Source organism: Paroedura picta, chromosome 6 (assembly GCF_049243985.1).
Source record: "Paroedura picta isolate Pp20150507F chromosome 6, Ppicta_v3.0, whole genome shotgun sequence".
NCBI lineage: Eukaryota > Metazoa > Chordata > Lepidosauria > Squamata > Gekkonidae > Paroedura > Paroedura picta.
Genome location: NC_135374.1, coordinates 75,788,703 through 75,808,500, shown reverse-complemented (window position 1 = coordinate 75,808,500; position 19,798 = coordinate 75,788,703). Strand labels below are relative to the sequence as shown.

At 39.9% G+C, this 19,798-nt stretch overlaps 1 protein-coding gene across 10 annotated transcripts in view; it reads right to left on the bottom strand.

Moving 5' to 3' along the window:
- SCML2 (Scm polycomb group protein like 2) overlaps positions 1–19,005 on the bottom strand; it is a 70,892-nt gene extending 51,887 nt beyond the window's left edge. For 3 of the 10 annotated variants that reach the window (XM_077343131.1, XM_077343132.1, XM_077343136.1), the window contains exons 1-3: positions 18,747–19,004; positions 4,529–4,622; positions 1,538–1,606 (exon numbers count right to left, since the gene is read on the bottom strand). In XM_077343131.1, the coding sequence (XP_077199246.1) occupies positions 1,538–1,606; positions 4,529–4,550 (91 nt within the window). In that variant the 5' untranslated portion in view covers positions 4,551–4,622; positions 18,747–19,004. Of the gene's footprint in view, positions 1–1,537; positions 1,607–4,528; positions 4,623–9,650; positions 9,757–18,746 lie in introns of all 10 variants that reach the window. The other 7 variants (XM_077343138.1, XM_077343137.1, XM_077343139.1 and 4 more) reach the window with 5 other exon arrangements.
- Positions 19,006–19,798: the final 793 nt, after the last annotated feature.

Here is a 19,798-nt window from a genome sequence, read left to right as displayed (position 1 = left end):
ACCAATAAATTGCATTAGAGTTGCTAAGTGAAATGTGCTTCTAGAAGAGTTAAAGGCACCAAATGAAAATGGTGCTGCTCTTGTAACTGCCTGGACTGAACAGGTGCTAATAAGGGGAAGAGCAGTCTGGGAACGCAGAGGTGTAGAAGGAAAACTCCGCCAAAGGAACTTATGTAATTAGTTTATTTGAACTACCCCAGAAATACCCCAATCACCTGTCTTGAATGAGCTTCTATTCCATTTCATTGAAGGCAACAACTGAGAATAGCATTTCCTTGCAAAGCTCAGTAACAAACCACCTTATCAATTGATCTAAGGAGCATGTCCACAGTAGGAAGGACACAGGTGGGAAAGTCACAATTAATCTTAAGAGATATTTAGAAAGGCTCCTTGCTTCAGTTGGTAAATCCAATTCAAGCTATGTGCAAGCAACACGTATTCAAAATATGCCCTTCCTAGTTATCTTTATACTTGTGTTTTTCCCTATTGTAAGATCTCTCTCCATTCTTGACAAATATAATACTACTGTTATCTGATTGGAATACAGTACTTTATATGTTTATTTCATGGAAATATTTTTTGCATAATTTAAAATTATTCAAATGCCTTCAAACTCTTCCACATGGACCTAGTGTTCAACCTTGTTAACTTAACACCACACCATTCATTAGGACCTTTTCCACTTTCTGCTCTTCCCTACTTCATGCAAAATCTCTTCTCACCTTCCTTCCCCCCTGCCCACACACACAGCTGCCATGCTGAAATTCAAAGGTAAATCCTATGGTTGGAAATTTATATCTAATGAGAATAAGCTAGTACCAAATTGCTGACAGCTAGACAACATTCATTCAGAGTCCACTTTTGTTTTAGGTACACATATGTACATGCATGTCAGTCATACTGTCTTTACACTTTTCATTAGAAAACAGTGCAATAAAATTTTAAAAAGTGAGTTGGACCCTGCTTTTGTCTAGCAGGCCTTCTGACTAGCTACTGGTGATCTGACTGGCTGTACGGATCTTTTAAAATGTTGCTTTGGCAACAGCTGCAACCAAGACATAGATATTCACTGCATGACTGAAGCTGTATGTATGCAGGAAAATATTTTAGAACAATGTTCACTTAAAAAGGCATCCTGATAAACAGACCTTCTGCCTGAATTGCTGAAGAGTTATCCAACTCCCTAACCTCTTATGGTTGGCTCTGTCTCCTGTGACACCCAGTTTGTTGTTGTCTCCACTTCCTGTGATAGCCATTTTGTGGTCATGCCTAGTACCCTGTGTCAAAATTCCAAAGAGCCCACAGGCTCAAAAAGGTTGGGGACTCTTGCCTAAAAGTATACATTCCCTTAAATGAAAGACACAGAGAACACCATAACTGTATACAAGCCTAAGCCCCAAGACTATGCAGAAGTCATATATGTAATACTAATGATTTACAGGATTGCAAACACATTTTGTTAGGCTGCCACTCATATATAGCAAGCATTTGATAGTTTTAAATGACAATGTCTTAATTTTGCATTTATAATACATACCATTATTTACCAACTGATTGCTTGACTGATTACTCTTCCCATGTTTTTCTTTTTTAATATTCTTGGAATCTAAAAAGATAGAGGATACAATTTTATAGTATAAGAACATTTCTGCAAAAAATGTATTAATGTAAATCTGTTAAATGGATGAAATTAATAAAATTAATGATTAAGTTTAGGCACACGCATGAAATGATTACAAAACTAAGGCTGTAAACCTAAGCACATTTACCGTATTTGCCGGCGTATAAGACGACCCCCCAACATTTCCACTCAAAATATAGAGTTTGTTACATTACATTACAGTACTATGGGCCACTATGGGCAGCTATGTCTATCCCAACTGAAGTGCACCCGGCGTATTAGACGACCCCCCAACTTGGAGGCATGTTTTTCATGGGGAAAAAGTAGTCTTATACGCCACCAAATACTGTAACTAGAAGTAAAAAGCACCATAGAAGACAAAAGGAATTACTTCTAAGTAAACATGTTTAGGAGCATGATATACAAGCCATGTACTCAATTTGGAGGAACTGGGAGAGGTACAATATGAAAAGAAGGTACAAAAAATCTAAACATTGTACTTAGATATTAAGAAAGATATTTATGTAAAATGCAAATTATATTCCCTTATAACACAAAGTCTTCCCTTTCCCATAGTTACTACAGAATTCATTGTCAGAAACTGTTGTAACAGCAGTTAATATCACTGTATATACATGGAAACATGGACAGACTGAACAATGGCTGAGAACTAAAAGTTCATGCCATCCTGCTTCATCTTGGGAATCTGTAGTATTTGGACTGACTACTAGTAGTTCTTACATCTGACCCACAAACCAGGCAACTTCCAAATTCTTAATTGCTTAGGTGTTTACTTTAGGGTTCTAAATGACAACTGCAATTCATTATTTCTAAAACTCTTTAATTATATCCATTGGAAAAGCTATGTATCCTACTTAAAGTGTTCAGAGTGATTACACTTGTAATAGTATATATTAACAGTAGCATTAGGCATTCATGCTCAGGTATCTTCAGGAACATTACATTCAATTAAATGTTGGGCATTTCCAGGAACAGACATAATGGGTTAGAAATCCAATTATAACAATATAATGAGCACTTGAGTTTGCTGTACTCACTGCAGTGGAAGCAAATACAAAGAATTAACTACATGAAGCAGCCACCGGGATCTTTTTAAAACCTCAAGTACAGTACAAGCTAATTGTGTCTTCCCACAACATGTTTCCACAGTTCAGATGTGGTTGGTTGGTGTTTTTTTTAAAATACATGTTTTCAACCTAAGATGTAGCAAGGAGTGGTAAATAACATGCTAGAATTCTAACAATTCTGAACAAGGTTCCTTTATTTTCAACAAACAGAATTCCATCTACCCAACCTCCAATAAAAAACAATAGTGGGTACAATTTGTCCCTCATTCATTCATTTTAAAATTTATTACCTACCACTTCCAGACTAGCCAGCTTGTGTCAGGTTACATTAAAATATATAAAATATATAAAATATATAAAACTCCCAACAACAGTGTCAGCAATCCAATCCCCGAGCCCCCACCCACCACCCAAACTCAACAGACCCCCGCCTTATCCCATGCCTCAGCAAATAAGCAGGGAGATAGTATGATATTACAGCTATGGTGAGGAGGGCCCAAAGATTTTAATTGCTCTGGCCTCAACCAAATACCTGGCGGAAGAGCTCCATCTTGCAGTCCCTGCAGAACTGAAAAAGCTCTTGCAGGGCCCTCAGCTCTTCTGAGAACTTATTCCACCAGGCCAGGGCCAGAACTGAGAAGGTCCTGGCCCTGGTTGAGGCCACACACACATCCCTTGTGCCGGAAAGCACCAACAGATTTTCACCCACAAACAGCCCTCCAGGGGGCATAAGGCAATAGGTAGTCCCTCAGATATGTGGATTGCTGAGGGCCTTGAAGGTCAAAAGCAGATCTAACTAACTGTGGCCCAACTGACTTCGCTAACTGTGGCCCAGAGGACAAAAAGGCAATGTTAAGAACTTAGGAGGGAAATGTTTCCTACCTATAATGGGCCACAACTGAGGTAAACATTAAAAACTGAAAGATATATTGTACAAATCTATTATTTTAGTATGAAACTAATGACTTTTTAAAATTCCTTTCCACCTTCTTAGTAACAGTCTGAGCTCTCTTTAAGAACTATAATTAAACAGCTTCTACAGTTGTATTCAAAATAACTACACACTAGGCCTATCCTTGACCCTGATCTGGAAACTTCAGTGGCAGCAAGGGTCCTCATGAGAACACCCTGGAGGGCCCATATTTGACAAGTCTTATGACAACTGCACTGACTCCCAATTGTATATGGAATGTCATTCAAGGTTATGGTTTTAACCTTTGAAGACATATGTGGCCTGAACCCAGCATATCTGAGGGACTGTTTAGGTGATGATACTCCCCATGGGGTGTTGCACTCAGCCAACTCCAACAGGCTGGTGATCTATATAGGTCTGAATGTAGAATTTTCCTGACCCTGAACCATTAAAATGCTAGCAATTCAAATAAATGAAGACATCCCCCCAGTCAGTTGTATAATTCTACCAGAGTTGGAGGGAAGGGTCAGAGAAGGAAGCACATAGACTTAGTTCCATGAACTGAATCCTGAACCAATAATAAACTAATAGATACAAAATTAAGGCAGTATAAGCAGTTTTGTTTGTATTGTTCCAATTACAGATATACTCCAATCTACAACTAGCTGGGCAATATATACTGATACAGAAGAACCCCAAGCTGCCTACCTTACTTGCCTATCCATTCTTCTTGGTTGTCAGCCTAGAAGAAGGAATCTTATATGACCCTTCCCACTATCAGCATCTCCAGCTGCTACGCCTATATCATTCTCCTAGGATCTAAGGTTTGGGGTTTTCCCTAGACATCCTGCATTGTCCTAACGTTTTTTTAAAAAATCCTTATTTAACTATTTTTAATAAGTTTACCTTTAGCTGTTGTTTTCCCCATGGTACAGTGTTTTTCACAACAAAAACATAAATTCTGTATGAACACTTTGCTCTTCAATTTAGCACAAGTTTCCTGTGGAGCAGCAAGACAACGAATTAGGTCAAATACAAATATTTTATAAAGAATCACACAAATTTAGCTAAACTAAAACTAGGACCAAACCTCCCCCCCCCCCAAAAAAAAACCCCTTAAACCCATCTAAAGTTGAAAATGAAAACAGAATTGCACTTACCTGTAATTGACATTCGTCAAATGATCTATTGCAATTTGCACAGGCCTACCATGGCAGAAGCTTCCAAAACTCTACAAGACTGTTTATGCACTGGAGGTTTCATGCCGAGCTGCAGGCTGGAGTTTTAGCTGTGGCAGATTGCCCCACCTCTTCTTGCACCCACATGGGGGAGCATTTGGTCTGGTGCACCACATCCGCCCCCAATTTGTGCTCCTGAACGGGAGCTGGGGCAGTGAAGTTCCCAGTGCATAAATGGTCCAAGACATTCTCCAACTAGCCTTAATAGCAAAATAATCACCAGACAGGAGGGGAGTACACCTGTTTCCTCAAGACTCACACTTGAGTCATTGCCAGAGAAAGTATAATACCACTAGGGCACAGCTTGTGGTGAATAACCAAATTGAGTCCTTTCTAAACAAAACAACAGTGCTCTACAAGCAATATTCTTTCTTTGTCATCCTCAGAGTAAGAGAAATGCAGGCAAGTTGGTTGATGAGAAAATAGGAGACAACAAAAAAAGCCAACCTATTCCCCAGGATCAATTTATCAGAATGCCAAGATACAAATTTATAAAAGAAGGATCATGGCAGCAGGCAGCCAGTTCACTCACTCATTTAGCAGAAGAGGTAGATACTAAAAATGCAGCCACAACAGACATGTGAGCTAAGGAGCAAGCTGTAAGGGTTCAAATGGTTTAGCCATGGTTTGGAGAGAATGAGAGGCTCCACTGAGGGATGAGGGCACCAGAGGTGGTACTATATTTCCCTTGATGAAATGCTCAGTTATGGGGTGTGGATATAGAGATGTGCCATTAATCCCTCATGAGAAGTGGGTATAGCCACCAAATGATCTTTGAGAGAGACTACAAGATAAGCTGCAGGCATTTTTCTGTAGTCCAGTAGGCAAACCTAATCCATTTCACAGAACAGGGTTTTCAAACAATGGGGTTCTTGACCTCTACCATAACATCCAACATTAGAAAAGATAAATGTTCAGGAAAATCTCCCAAACTGTGAGATGGACTGATGCCAGGAGAATGTTGCTGCATAAAATTAGATCAACTGCTGGAGCTAGATGGATGTACTGACAGTGTGCTAGAATGCTGACTATGGAACCATGGCTTTCTGAGCCAGAAAGAAGAAAACTGATGGCAGTAAGATTTGCTCTTGTGTAATTTGCAAATAATCTGGACAATTTAGGGGAAGGCTGTCAACGTGTAAACATGCTGTTCCACAAAAGCTGGAATTTATCCCTCAAAGAATGAGGGTCCTTTGCTGCTGGAGATCAGAAGCAAGAACATTTTGTATTGTGACATTTGTGGGTGATTCCAAAGCCTGAAAATGTCAGATTTGTGTGTGTGTGCAACACCAATTTGCAATGCTCCTTCCTGACCACACCAGCCATATGAATAGTCTAGCCAATAATAATGCTGAATTGTCCACTTCCACACCTACTAGTGTTACCCAAATAGCTGGGGAGACTGAGATCTACCATTAGGCCTTTGCTTGGAATATTTGTTCTAATGCTGCTACTGTAAAATATACTAAGCTTGTAGGATTGACTCCGCTGGTACTAGCCATGGGGACAATAAAAACTCTACCTGTGGAATGATGACGTGTACCTGAGACTATAAATAGCTGGAGGGACAGAAATCAGACCAACAGACCATGTATTGCACCTGCTTGACCATTTACGCACTGGGAACTTCACTGCCACAGCTTTTGTGCAGGAGTACAAATTAGGGGCGGATGAGGCCCACTGGGCCAAATGCTCCCCCATGTGGGTGCAGGAAGAGACGGGGCAACCTGCCATGAATAAAATTCCAGCCTGCAGCCTGACATGAAACCTCCAGTGCATAAATGGTCCTTGTGTAAATATGCTCAAGAGCACTGTCTGTTTCTGTGCTAAAGAGGGTTATCACATTCAAAAGAATTATCTTCAAGCTTCCTTTTGGTGTGGTTGGGAGGAGCAGCTGTCTACAGTCAAGCATGGCATCTCAGTTCCACAGAGGAAACCATGCCCCTACCAGCAGAATCTATTACATACTCTGTATTATTGATTTGGAGAGTTTAATGGCTTCAGCCTCCTGCCCTTTAGCCAACATTTTCATCAGAGAGGGACTTCAAAAAGAATGACATCTGTTCCCATAGCAATGGCAAACCATAATGGACTGTTAGTTATTCTGAGTAACAGATGGAGAACTACAATTTCTACCCAAACTATTTAATATGTAGCCCTCCCTACAGAGGCTAAAGGAGATGTTGCCTTTTTATTATTGTAGATGTTGGTTTCCACAACCAGAGAACTAAACCTTGAGTAAGAGAAAAACAAACATAGGGCCACCCTTCTTAAACCTGGACACAGACCCTGCCTTCCAGGGAAGTGGGATTCTGCCATAGTTTGGCCTGCAAGTACAGAAGACTCTGCAGCTTTAAGAGGTCATGAAGACATGTCAGTTTTGAGGGAATCAATCACCCTTAATATTTGCTCCTAGTACAGTCCTCCATGGCTTGAACTCCGAGTGGGCCTCCCCTATCTTTCAGTGTTGGACCCAAACAAGAAAACTGGCATCAAGAAGACACTGATGGACTTTGGTGGACACAATCTTTGCAGGCCTGTTTCCTCTGAACTGAGTCAGCTGGGAAGGAAGAAAGGAACATGTAAAGAGTTGCTGGCAAGGTAAAGATTGCTCTTTCTTTTTTGCTTCTTATGGGGCTTCTGTGTAAGAGGACAGTATCTGTGGGTAAGTGAATGTTTTATAGCCCACCAGAGAGTGGTTTCTGTTGAGTGCTTTTGCTTGTGACTGATGGAGGAAGTGGGTGCCTGGAGGTGGAGTACAGCAGAGGGATTGCAACCCCCTGCCCTGAGCTGGGCTGTCACTCTGTGAACTCAAAGCCTCCTCATCAGGGGTGCAAGTCTTTGGTGTGAACCAAAGGGTGAGAGCCAAAGAGCTCTTGGCCTGTGGCTCTTTGACTGGGGATCAGCCTAACATCTTTTATCCTTTATTCTTGAATGAAGGTATCTATTTGGAAATTGACCTGGATTTTTCAGTAAGAAGTATGAGCTTTTTGATATAAAGAACTGGCCCAAGCCGGAACTGTAAGCAGCAAGATAGGTGGTGGCCACCTGTTTCTGTCAAAGTCTTGTCCCAAAGGGACACCTTGGCCTAAAGGCCAAGACTCGATCCTACTTTTAGGCCTAAGGTCTATCATTTGGAGAGAACTTCTTGTAAAATGTGCAAGCAAACAAATTATTCCCTTCACTGAGATATGCCAGCCAGAAGGAATTTTATACATTTAACCATTAGGTACCATAGCAGATACACTTCTTAAACAACATCTTTGGGGCCATTTCGGCTTCATGGCTGTGTACTTGCCAAGATCTCTAACTCAAAGGAAATTATTCAGTCAGAAAGAGAAAAGAACAGCAGAAGCTGGACATTTTGGAAGAAAAAGGACTCAGATGAGATGTTTTCTCCTATAGTGACCATTTTGGCAGGAAGGCCCGTTCAAGGGAAGAGCTCCCACTAGGGGGTTGGAAAGCTTTGGAAGCTTCTATTGTAGCAGGTCTGCACCTGCACAGATCCCAGATGTGAGTCTGCACAGTGACAACGATGAATATCTACATCTCAGCCACAAGAGACATTTATTTGAAAGCAAACACTATGAAACTTAATACCATATCTTGGGCATAGATATTCTATTCTAAATATTAAAGTTAGGTTATTGATCTTAATTCCTATTATTCAAATATATGTTGTTTATTAAAATCTCTTTTTGCATTATGAATGTTTTACATCAAGCTTATGGAGCCCATTTAATTGCAGCAACAAAATTAAGCTTTGTAAACTCCAGAAATCTAAAAAAGGCCTGTTAAGTGTTTTGCTGGCAACGGTAAAAATTATTACTTTATATATATACAAGGTAGTATACATATTTTTATGACTAACTAGAACAACGAATTACAATGCCATATGCTTATGTCCTGACAATATATCATATTTCTTAAAATGTGATGTTATGTATATTTTCATAGAAAAGAATACATATATAATTATTTTGTACAAATGAATATAGAAATAAATATTAAACTGTTACCATACAAAAACAGTTTGCTTTAGTTTGCAGATGTGATTATTGACTAGTGCACACAATTATGAATTCTTAAGGACACTGCCAGCAAGTTGGTTAATTCAGAAGAAGAAGAGGAAGAGTTGTTTTTATATTCCCTTTTTTCTACCAGGAGTCCCAAAGTAATTTACAATCACCTTTCCTTTCTTCTCCTCACAACAGACATACTGTGGGGTAAGTGAGGCTGAGAGAGCCCAGATATTGCTGCTCAGTCACAACAGCTTTATCAATGCTGTGGCAAGCCCAAGGTCACCCAGCTGGCTGCATGTGGGAGAGCAGGGAATCAAACCCAGATCACCAGGCTCACCAGATTAGAAGCAGCAGCTCTTAGCCACTACACCAGCTGGCACACTTTTAAAAAGTGTGTTTTAAAAACCAACTATGGTTAACGCCCCACAGTAAAGGAAGTATGACTTACTTTGCTACAGTTTTTCTACTCTAGCCCACACTGTTTTGCATTTTATAATAAGGTGACCAGGTTTTAACATTAGTAAAGCGGGACACCATTGACCGGGGGGGGGGGTTCTTGATTAAAAGTTTAGTCTATATGGAGCAACAAAAGTTTCATCCAATGCAAAAATAGTATTGTAATATATATATTTTAAATTTCAACATAAGTACAATTTGCCAGGTACCCCCAGATGTCCCTCCAAAAGTGAGACAATCTGGTCACCTTATTTTATAACCAAGTTCATAAACATTTCCATCAGCTTTGTCAAAATAGTTGTAGCAGCATACCTCAAAGTAGTAATGCTGGAAAGTTTTTATTCATTCCTCAAACTTACAGAAAATAAAAATTTAAGTAGTAGCGAATATGCTAGTTGTTTTTATTCATTTCTCAAACCTGCAGAAAATAAAAAATTAAGTAGCTGTGAATATGCTAGTTTGCCAAGTTTCACTGTTAGCTTTTGGTAGCTCTTGAATTATTGCCCTTGCCTTCCTGATTAATGCTGGTAATTTCCTAGCACAAGATTATACACATATATAGCTGAGAATAAAGCAGTAGTAGGCTAGGTTGGTGGTTTTTTTCACATCAAATGCCACTACTTCAGGCTCACCTTACTTTCCATAGTGACACAGGAAATAGGCTACATTAGGAAAGGGAACATTGTTTTTCCAAATTTCACAACACAAAATTTCTTTACAATATAAATCCATAGGTCATAACAACTAAGCAAAGCTTCCATGAAACCCCTCATTGCCAGTTGCTCGAAAGCAATGATAAGAGGAGCATCTGGCTTTTGTGCTCTACTGTGGGGCTTTTTAGTTATCTGATCGATCACTATAGAAAACAGGTCTACATGGGAATTTGCTCTAATTGAGAAGGGCTCTACTTAAGCCTTAATGTGTCAAAACTATACAAGAACATCCGAAAAGATACAAAGGGAAGTGGAAGTCTATTACCTATGTGGAAGTCTGTGCACAGCTCTAATTCCTCAGTTATGTATTACTAGACTAGACAGATTAGGCTACAACTTAGAACTTAGCAATTTGACTTATTTAATATGACAAGAAAAATAAAACAATGTATGCTAAACCAAACAATTACTCTTATTAGTTAACACTGATTAATTTTTTGATTTGAAAAACCTTTACTTTCCAATGACATATTTGCAATGTATTTGACATCAAATTAAAAAGGGGGAAATTATAGGATGAAAATGAAATCCGTTTTTCTTCAGTGTAAACCTCTAAACTATAACCTTCTCTATTAAAGTGGTCTGCAAGGAGGCAGCTAAACCATGTACCAAGAACATATATCAAAATTAGCCAGATCCATAGAGATGGAAAGTAGTAATGTAACTCTGACATAGTTAAGCACAGATTTGGCATTTTACATTATAAATATTGATGCAAAAACAGGTTATATGCAGCTGAATAAATTAACATTGGTTTTTGTACATCTATTTGTATAATGTTATTGTCATAAAATAAATAGTTTTTAAACCTGACTTCTGAACATACTAAATGTCATAAATATTTTCATATTAGTTACCACTGTTAAACAGCTATGCATAGTTATCAAAGCAGTAGCTTTATATTGTAATTTTTTGCTAAGAAATTATAAAAATTTTATAGTTCAGAACTTCAGGGGAAAATGTATCTGTAATGTAAACACTGGATGCTTCGTTATGCAGCTCCCTAGAGTAATACTGTCTGAACTCTAAGATTCTATGAGTCATATACTAAGCAGTAAAAGAAAAGTTGGATGAATTTCTGCACATATACCTTGAACATATTAAAAGAATGGCCAATAGTGCTATAAAAAGTAAAAACAAGTAATATCTAAGCACATTTCCCATTTATATGACCTCCAACATATAAACCAAAATGAAAGCAAGTCTGGAACATTACAAATAGCTGCCGAAGTCAAACACATTCCTGCCATCCGTGTGCAATAAACAGTGAAAGCTGATGTTGAGTCTAAGTGGCCACCTTTATGTGCAGATTACTTTAAACAGTGTGCATGTTTAAAGCAGTGAGTGTTATCTTTTTGTGGCTGTTCTAACCACCAGATTGCACTTGCTCCTGTAATAAAGATTCCGGGCCTGCAGTGATAATCATCCCTTTGCCACTAGAGTGCTTGTTAGAAACATAAAAAGAATTCCAGTGTTTCAGAAGTCTGCATAGTTTTAGAGATACACAGCTGTCTCTTAACAAAGCCATGTAATATACAGGTGGGTGATAGGCAGTTCACACTATATTGTTCTGAGGCTCATGCAATGATTGGGATTTTGAGAAGTCCAGTTTTAATTTATAGATGGAGAAGCTACAGCAAACATGGTTTACCTATTATGTATCATGGCAAACCAAACACCTGCACCATAAAGCACACACCAATAATCCACCTTGTCAAGCATGGGGAAAATAATGTATAAAGCCGCCCTTAAACGCAGACCAGAAACATAGTCTGCAGTTTAATCTATATAGTGTAATAAAGAATTACACTGTTGATTGGGTTGCTGTTTTCTTCACCAGCTCATCAATAGGCTGCCACTCCACCCTCTCAAATGTACTAAGTGGGGACTAGAATTCAAAGTACTAAAAGACAACAAGGATACTGACTAGAAGCAAAAAAAAAAAAACTCTCAACAGATGAAGTATTCTGTAGAATTACAGGATAATTTAAAACTAAGTAATGTATTTAAAACATATTAGAAGTATATAAAAGTGTTGTATTCAATCTAAATGCTTTCTAATTATCATTAAAACCATAGTGAATATATAAGTAAGGAACCTATTCTAGACTCTCACTTTTAAAAACTGCAGTTAATAGATCAAAGTGCTCCAGTTTTGCAGTTCTGTGAGCAAAATTATTCTAAATTGTACATAGGAAAATTAACCCTGCATCCTGCCCACTGCAATAAGAGATTTATAAAGATATAAATTTTGCAATTAATCAACCAAAACTAATAAGAGCCATTTTACTGACTAGTACCATCAAACATTTACTATCTTAAACTAAAATTAACGAGTACTATCTTACTGACTACGCTAAAACCCTTTGCCTCTAAAACCATTAATACATTACACATCTGCTTTTTAGATGCAAGAATCTCAATGTGACTAAAATTTACTCCCAGAGTTATAGTTCAGTTTGATACACGTTTTACTAGGCTGATAAACAATGGCATTTAATCTATCAAAATATTCAGTTGTAAGTGTAACTGATTAGTTACATACTAGGAACGTAAACAAATTATCTGTTGAAGAAGCATTCAGAATTATAATATCCGTTGTTTTATGCTTCAGTTTTAAAATAATAAACTGGATGATTTTTAAAATAATAAACTAGATGATTTTGATAATCAGAAAAATGAGCCTGAGCAATTTAAGGTATTCACCAACTCTTAGGTGCATAAAAGTTCTAAAGTAATGAGAGAGTAGTTTTTGGAACTTAGAACTAAAAATACAGACTACTTCAGAATACAGACTGGTACAACTAAAACAATCTACTATTCTATATTTTATATTTTCTCTCTCAAAATGCAAAATTTCTAGAAATTATGAAGCCACATAAAAGATGTTATTTTTATCAGAGAGAAAGCAGAGCACAGGGGGAGAAATCCAGAAATGTGTAGTCTAATTATATTATCTTATTATATGCTGCAGTTCCTCTACAGAAAAAAATTTCACTGTACATGAATGAACTAACATATTTAAAACGTTTTATTTATTCCCAAAACGAAACTATTTCATAGAATTTTCCCAGGGCTTCCTAAGAGTCCCAATTTTTCACCAGGAAATTTGAAGAATGATCCTAAAAAGAAAAAATGTTTTGTATATTTCTGTCTGGGAAGCTGGAAGCACTTGATATTGCTACACCTAAGCAAAAAGTCTGGATGTGAGCCACATATAAGAATGGAACATAAGTGTTATATAAGAACTGACTCACTTTTAAATATACATTTCCCACACACTGTCATGATTCACAGGTTAGTCCTAATCAAGAGTTACAGGACTTGTACTGAATTCAATTAATTAAAAAAGGCACTGTAAGGGTTGTGTTTTATTTTAAAATGTTACCGTAAGGAATCTTATCCTGATGGCTTAACTGTCTCCAGACTTTAATAGTACAATCTACAATAAAATAAGCACATTTAATTCTCACTAAATTCTATAGGGGAGGAAAGCCAAAGTTCAGCTTTCCCATCAATCAATACAAATAAAAATGGTAAACATTTAGTTATGTTTTGGGTCAAAGGATTTCTAAAATATCACAGGATTTTCTGCACCTATCTGATTTTTTATAAGAGAGAAGAGTGACGAAGAAGTAGCATAACTGACTTTTTTGTAAAGAAGGAACAGCTACCGAGAGATTCAACAGTGTTAAAGCCTCACAAATATTCCTTCAGGATAATTATTCTAGTCTAGCTAAATGTACAATGGACACAGTTTTCAAAGAAAAATATATTAATCTATACATAAGCAGCAACCGGCATCACAGTCATTATTAATGAATAAAGGCAAAGTTTAATTTTTAACCTTAACATCTCCTAGAATGTAATGATACTCATGCTAGTTTAATTAAGCTGGATTCTTCACTACACAGAGTGCTATGCTGAAATCTGTAGCTGATAATGTCACATGACTTAATGCTAAGGAATTTGATATTTCCAATACTGTGCAGAATACTACTTAAAATTAATAGAAAGCAGAGGCAACTTTACTTTCCTTCCTTCCGAACACAAAGAAGGTGGGATAGGGTTTAATTTCTGCACAACTGTACTCTGAAGCTGGTAATTCCTTCTGGATTCACAAGACAGAGGAAAACCATTTAATAAACATATATCTTGATAAAAGTACACCCTTGTAGCTCCACTAAATCCATGTTTCTCCACTTCTTGTATAGCACTTTATTGGCAGCTTGCTCCAATATGCCCAGCCGAACACAGGAATGGGCTGTGTGCAACTATGATTACCTATATATTACCTATATTTGAAATGGAATCTGCTTTCTCTGTACATTTTACAAGTGGAATTATACAAAGCATACTTCCTGTGAATGGAAGTATATTAAATTTTATTTCCTATAAACCAGAGACTGGGGCTTCAATATTACTGATGGATAAGACACATCACATAAGTGTCACAAGAAATCTCCATAATAGTTCTGTGTCTTTAAGAGGTGGCCACTTTGGCAAATAAGTGTCGACAGATACTGTTACCTGTTTGGACATGCTGGTGCTCTAAACAACTGGTATTAACATGACCAAATTGGATTTGCCTTATGGTGAATCTCTCTCATATATACCTATGGTGAATCTTATTGAGACAGCAAGGTCTGTATAGAGCAATAGGGTACAGAGAAAGTGAAGGCACAAAGGCACTGAGCGGGGGGGGGGGGGGCCATCACCTTCCAAGACACAAGTGTCATGGAGAGAAGGGTGTGTGTGTGGGGGGGTTAAATAATTTCCACACAGTCTGGCTTCTTCCATTTCCAGTGAAATGACACTGAAACAACAGGTGACTATTTATTATGATGGCACTGGCAAACCACCCCGTATTGAGTCTGTCATGAAAATGCTAGAGGACGTCACCCCAAGGGTCAGACATGACCTGGTGCTTGCACCTTTACCTTTACCTTATTTATTATGAATGCAGCAATAGGTCTACACCCAGTGAACAAGGAAACTCATGCTTTCTAACAATTATGCTCATCACTGGCATGCCTGCACATTTATGGATCAGAATGACCATGTTTAGAATGAGGATATATAGGAAATCAGACAGCTTATTACCAAATATTGAAAAGTGGGATGGTTTGTAGTGAATACAAAGAGAGAAATAAAAAACCTATCCCAAGGCAACTATAAATGTTACTAAAATTATTACAAAATAATAATTTGGGAGCAGTTGGTATTACTAGCATCCCCATATTGAAGAGCCAAAGACCGATATATATGCTATATTATTCAACAGAGGTTGAATTTCACAGTCTGGATATTCATGATATTTACGTTCAAAGGACAATCATTGAGGAAAATTTCTATTTGAAAACAGGACATATCTAGATAGGATTCTGGTTGAAAACAGGACATATCTATATAGGATTCTGGTTGGATCCTATATAAGAATAAACAAACAAGAACGAAGAACCCTTTATTTTGTAATAAGCTTATTTATTTATTTCACTGTTTCCCCCCATAATTAACTGCAAACAAATGGTCACCATATAAACTAAGCTTGTTATTCTGTTTGGTTCTTGAATTTCTTTCACAATGTTTCCTTCACTACGTTGAATTTCCTTCACTATATTTTCCCCCATAATTATTCCAAACAAATGGCCATAATATAAACTGAGATTGTTATTCCTGTTTGGTTCTTGAATATTAAACATCTTCATTATGCTGTGTGCTAATTTACTGCTCACCTTCTACTTTTATGTCTGAACTGGTAATTGCTGTGTCATTGTATCTGAAAACGTATAACCCAAATAAAACTTTGTTGGTCTTAAAGGTGTCCCTGGATTCAAACTTTATTCTGCTGCTTTAGACCAACACGGCTACCCACCTGAATCTATTTGGAAAGGGAACACACAAGAAAGTGCTTTTTATTACTGAAGTTAAACTGAGCATGAAACACAGCTATATAAATTAAGGTTCTACTTAATTACTACCATGAGGCAATCTGTACTGCAATTTGCTGAGCCATAGGCAGTGGCTAATCCATAACATTTCACAGCATCAAAGCTAAAATGTAATTTTGAACTTTGTCTAAAGCACATAGTATCGAAAACTGTGTCTCTCTGCAAAGTACATATCTGTCAAATAATTTCTGCATGTTAGTCCCTCAGTGTTTATTTCTATTTATTTAGATACAATCCATGAAAAAAATTATGAGCCTAAATCACTGCTGAAATCAAGATATCCTATCAATTTCTCGACTGTGTCATGTATGGAATTGAATAAACACAATAACGTGTGCCCTTTAAAATCATTTTATAACATCCACTTTGGAAAATGTTCCCCTTAGAGAAGGGATTTCCAACCAGAGTTCTGGGGAACTTTGGGATTACCAGAGAGCTGAAGATTGTACGGCTGCTGCCATCACTTGATGGTCACTGAAGCCCACTACCCCCGTTGTTCTACAGGCCTAGTCTCTTTCTCCACAATGGAAACAGTAAATGATTGATAGATTGATTACATTTCACTTCCGCACTCACTTCACTGAAGGGGCATGTCACCACTTCTGGGGTTCCTCAAAGCATGAAAAATATTTCAGGAGTTCCTCAACGGTCAAATGCTTGAAAAAGACTGCCTTAAACAATTACACTTGTCTAAATCCACTGAATTCAACAAGTGACTTCCATTTAGGATTATACTGTAAAGCTGTATTCAAATGAGAAATCTGAATTAACTGATCACTCATAGTGCTCTAACCCTCTCAAAAACAACTAATATTTTGTTTTCATCCATATCCGAAGTTTTCAAACCATCAATTCTACAAAAGGTTGCACCAGCGCTAAGTTGCTGAAATAACTAGGTTTGTAATACTAAATACTTGGTCATTTAGTAAGTAACTGGGGTTGCAATACTAAACACACTTAAGTAGAAACAAATACCACTGAACTCAGTGTCTGCACTGTTGTAATAGTCAATAGGAGTTACTCAGAAAGTAGTCCCCTTTATTCACTGAAACTTGCCACCTGACCTGAATAGGTCTGGCTAGCCTGATCTCATCAGAAGATAAGCAGGGCTGGCCCTGGCCAGTATTTGGATGGGAGACCTCCAAGGAATACCAGGGCCATGACACAAAATCAGGCAATGGCAAACCACCTTTAAACATATTTTGCCTTGAAAACCCTACAGCCCTAAGTCTGCTGTGACATGACGGCACTTTTCATCACCAGGCAAGTAAATATACAATTACAGCTGTTAATATTAATTAAGTAAAACCTATATATCTCTTCTAAGTAAAGGTGTTTATAATTGAGGGAAATTTCTACATTTGCTGAAATCTACTGTGCTGGCTTGAAAAAGTGAGGTACTCACTGCACTGCATCTGTTAAATGTATGTCACCCATTATTAGCACACTTTGGGTCATACCCTGCTGACTTGAATTGTAAAGAAAAGGAGCTGGGCAACATCCTAGCCTGTTAAAAGATTTGTTGGAGAGGAGATGCAAAGCTGGTCTCCGTCTCAACTGCCCATCTGCCGGGCTGAAGGCGCCTGCCCTAGATTGACAGCTGCAACCGGTCCCAAAGCAAGTGAATTTTAGGCGCCACCAGTTCTCTTGCGGCTGTTAAGGAAGAAAGAGGGAGGGGAACATTCAGCCTGCGGGAAGACACAGCTCAAGGAGGTGTGTCTTTCTCTGTGCTCCTGTCAGAGACTTCAGAAACATACCACCGCCACCCCTCCTCCCCCAAACCAAGAAGAGTGATGGGGGTAGGCGGCATGCAAAGACTCCATGAAGGGAAGGCAAATTTATTTCAAAGTGAAGAGCCCTGTGAACACCTTTAAGGCTTACCCTCTTAGTTCCTTGCAAACCTTGGCAAGTTCTTCTACTTGTGCTAAAGTTACACAAGGGTCAGCAGCACATAGAGGGGTTTCTTGAGGTTGCCGCCGTTTCGGCTAACAGCAACCAGCTGCAAAGCCTCTGCTCATTTTTTTAAGCAAGGCTTGCCTGCATCCATAGCCGGCGTCTCCATCCCTACCCCATCCAGTACTTGCTGCTCTCTGCCTAGCCTAGCCTACTCCTTGGGGGCTTTCCGGAGAGAGCAGGAAAGTGAGAGAGAGAGAGACCTGCCATGCCCCCTGGCTAAGACACAAGATTAGCGCCCTTCCCCGGATCCCCCACCTCCTCCGTCCCTGCTGCCTCTCCCCAAAGAGGAATGCGTGTCCCCCCTCCCTCCCTCCGCCTTTTGATCACTAAAAGGTGTTCAGGAGAGGGAGGGGAAGCGCGAAGACCCCCTCCCGGGCGAGCTGCTCACTCTAACTGCGACCCCACCCCCTCCCCTCCAGAGAGAGAGCGCGCGCGAGCCCCAAACCCGAGGGCGGGTGCAGAAGGCCGAGCCGCTTCCCCGCCTCCGAGAGGGCCAGCGAGGCTGCGGACCAGCCGCCCCGTCCCTACCGACACGCGCTCTCCTCCGCCCCTGGCCCGCCAGCGCCGCTTCCCCTGCAGAGCGCCGGACCCGCCAGGCGCCGCAGCCAGGAGGAGGCAGGCGGGCGGTGGTGGCGCCGGCTTTGCCTCCTTTTCTTCCTCCTCCTCCTCCTCCTCCTCCTCATGGACAAAATCGGCCGGCCGGCGGGCGGGACGGGCTCCTTCCCTCCCTCCGTTCCTCCGTCGGTAGCGCTGCGCAGACCGTCCCCGCAGGAGCCGGCGGCACTCACCGAAGGGGCAGGGAGGGCTGCCAAGGCGGCCGACGGTCCTTCAGCGCGCTGGCGGCGCGGCTCGCGTGTCTGTCAGCTGCTCGCGTCGCCTGGATTCACGCCGCCGCCGCCGCCGCCTCCTCCGCCATGTTCCTGGGGCGCCGCGCATGCCCGGCAGCGGCACTGGGGGCTTCCCTCCGCCTCCGCGTCCTCCCTCGCAGCCCACTGACAAGGGAGCGGAGGGGACTCGCCCACCGCCGCTGCCACCCTCCCACTGACCCGGCCCAGTGCGCTCGGCTGCCTGGCCACGCCCCGCAGGCGGCGGCGGCGGCGACTCCTCCCGTGCACTTGCTCAGCCAGGGCGGGGGAGGGAAGGGGTGGGGGGCGCTTACCGGGCAGGCGGACACTTTTGGGCAGGGAGCAGCTCGTGGAAATTAGACATCGGAAGGTAACATAAAGGAATTATTTGATAACGGAGGTTTAAACGTTTCTAAAAAAAATAATGTCAGAATCCGAACAATGTACACCACAACGCAACATTACAAAAATCATCACATGTCTTTAACATCTGCCAAATCTTTAGCATTAATCAATCACATATAAGTTGTATTGGAAGGCTGGGCGATATGGTAGAAGAACCTGTATGTTAAGGTATTTATCATGCTAAAGAGTTTCTTGGAAATGATACCTAGAAATGATAGAGCTGAACACTTACCAGTAACCCAGGTGAGAACTGTACACAGATCTATGCCAGTGGCACTATCACAATTGCACAGGACATTTCTGTGTGTACTTAAACAGCAACAGTGACATCTCACAAGCTTCACCTAATAAAGGACTCCCAACAATGGGCTGCAGAAACTTTTTGCATTATTTTCAGCATTTCCGTTACCAGTAATGTTAAATTGTTAACTTACGTTATGCACAATGACTTTGTTATGTTGGATCTGTTGGTCCAGTGCACTTCAATTATAAAATGTATTTATTTACAATATTTCTTGGCTAGTCCTGTCCCAGGTAGCTTACAATTAAAAACACTGACCTCTGTCTTAATAGATAATGTCTGTCTTAGA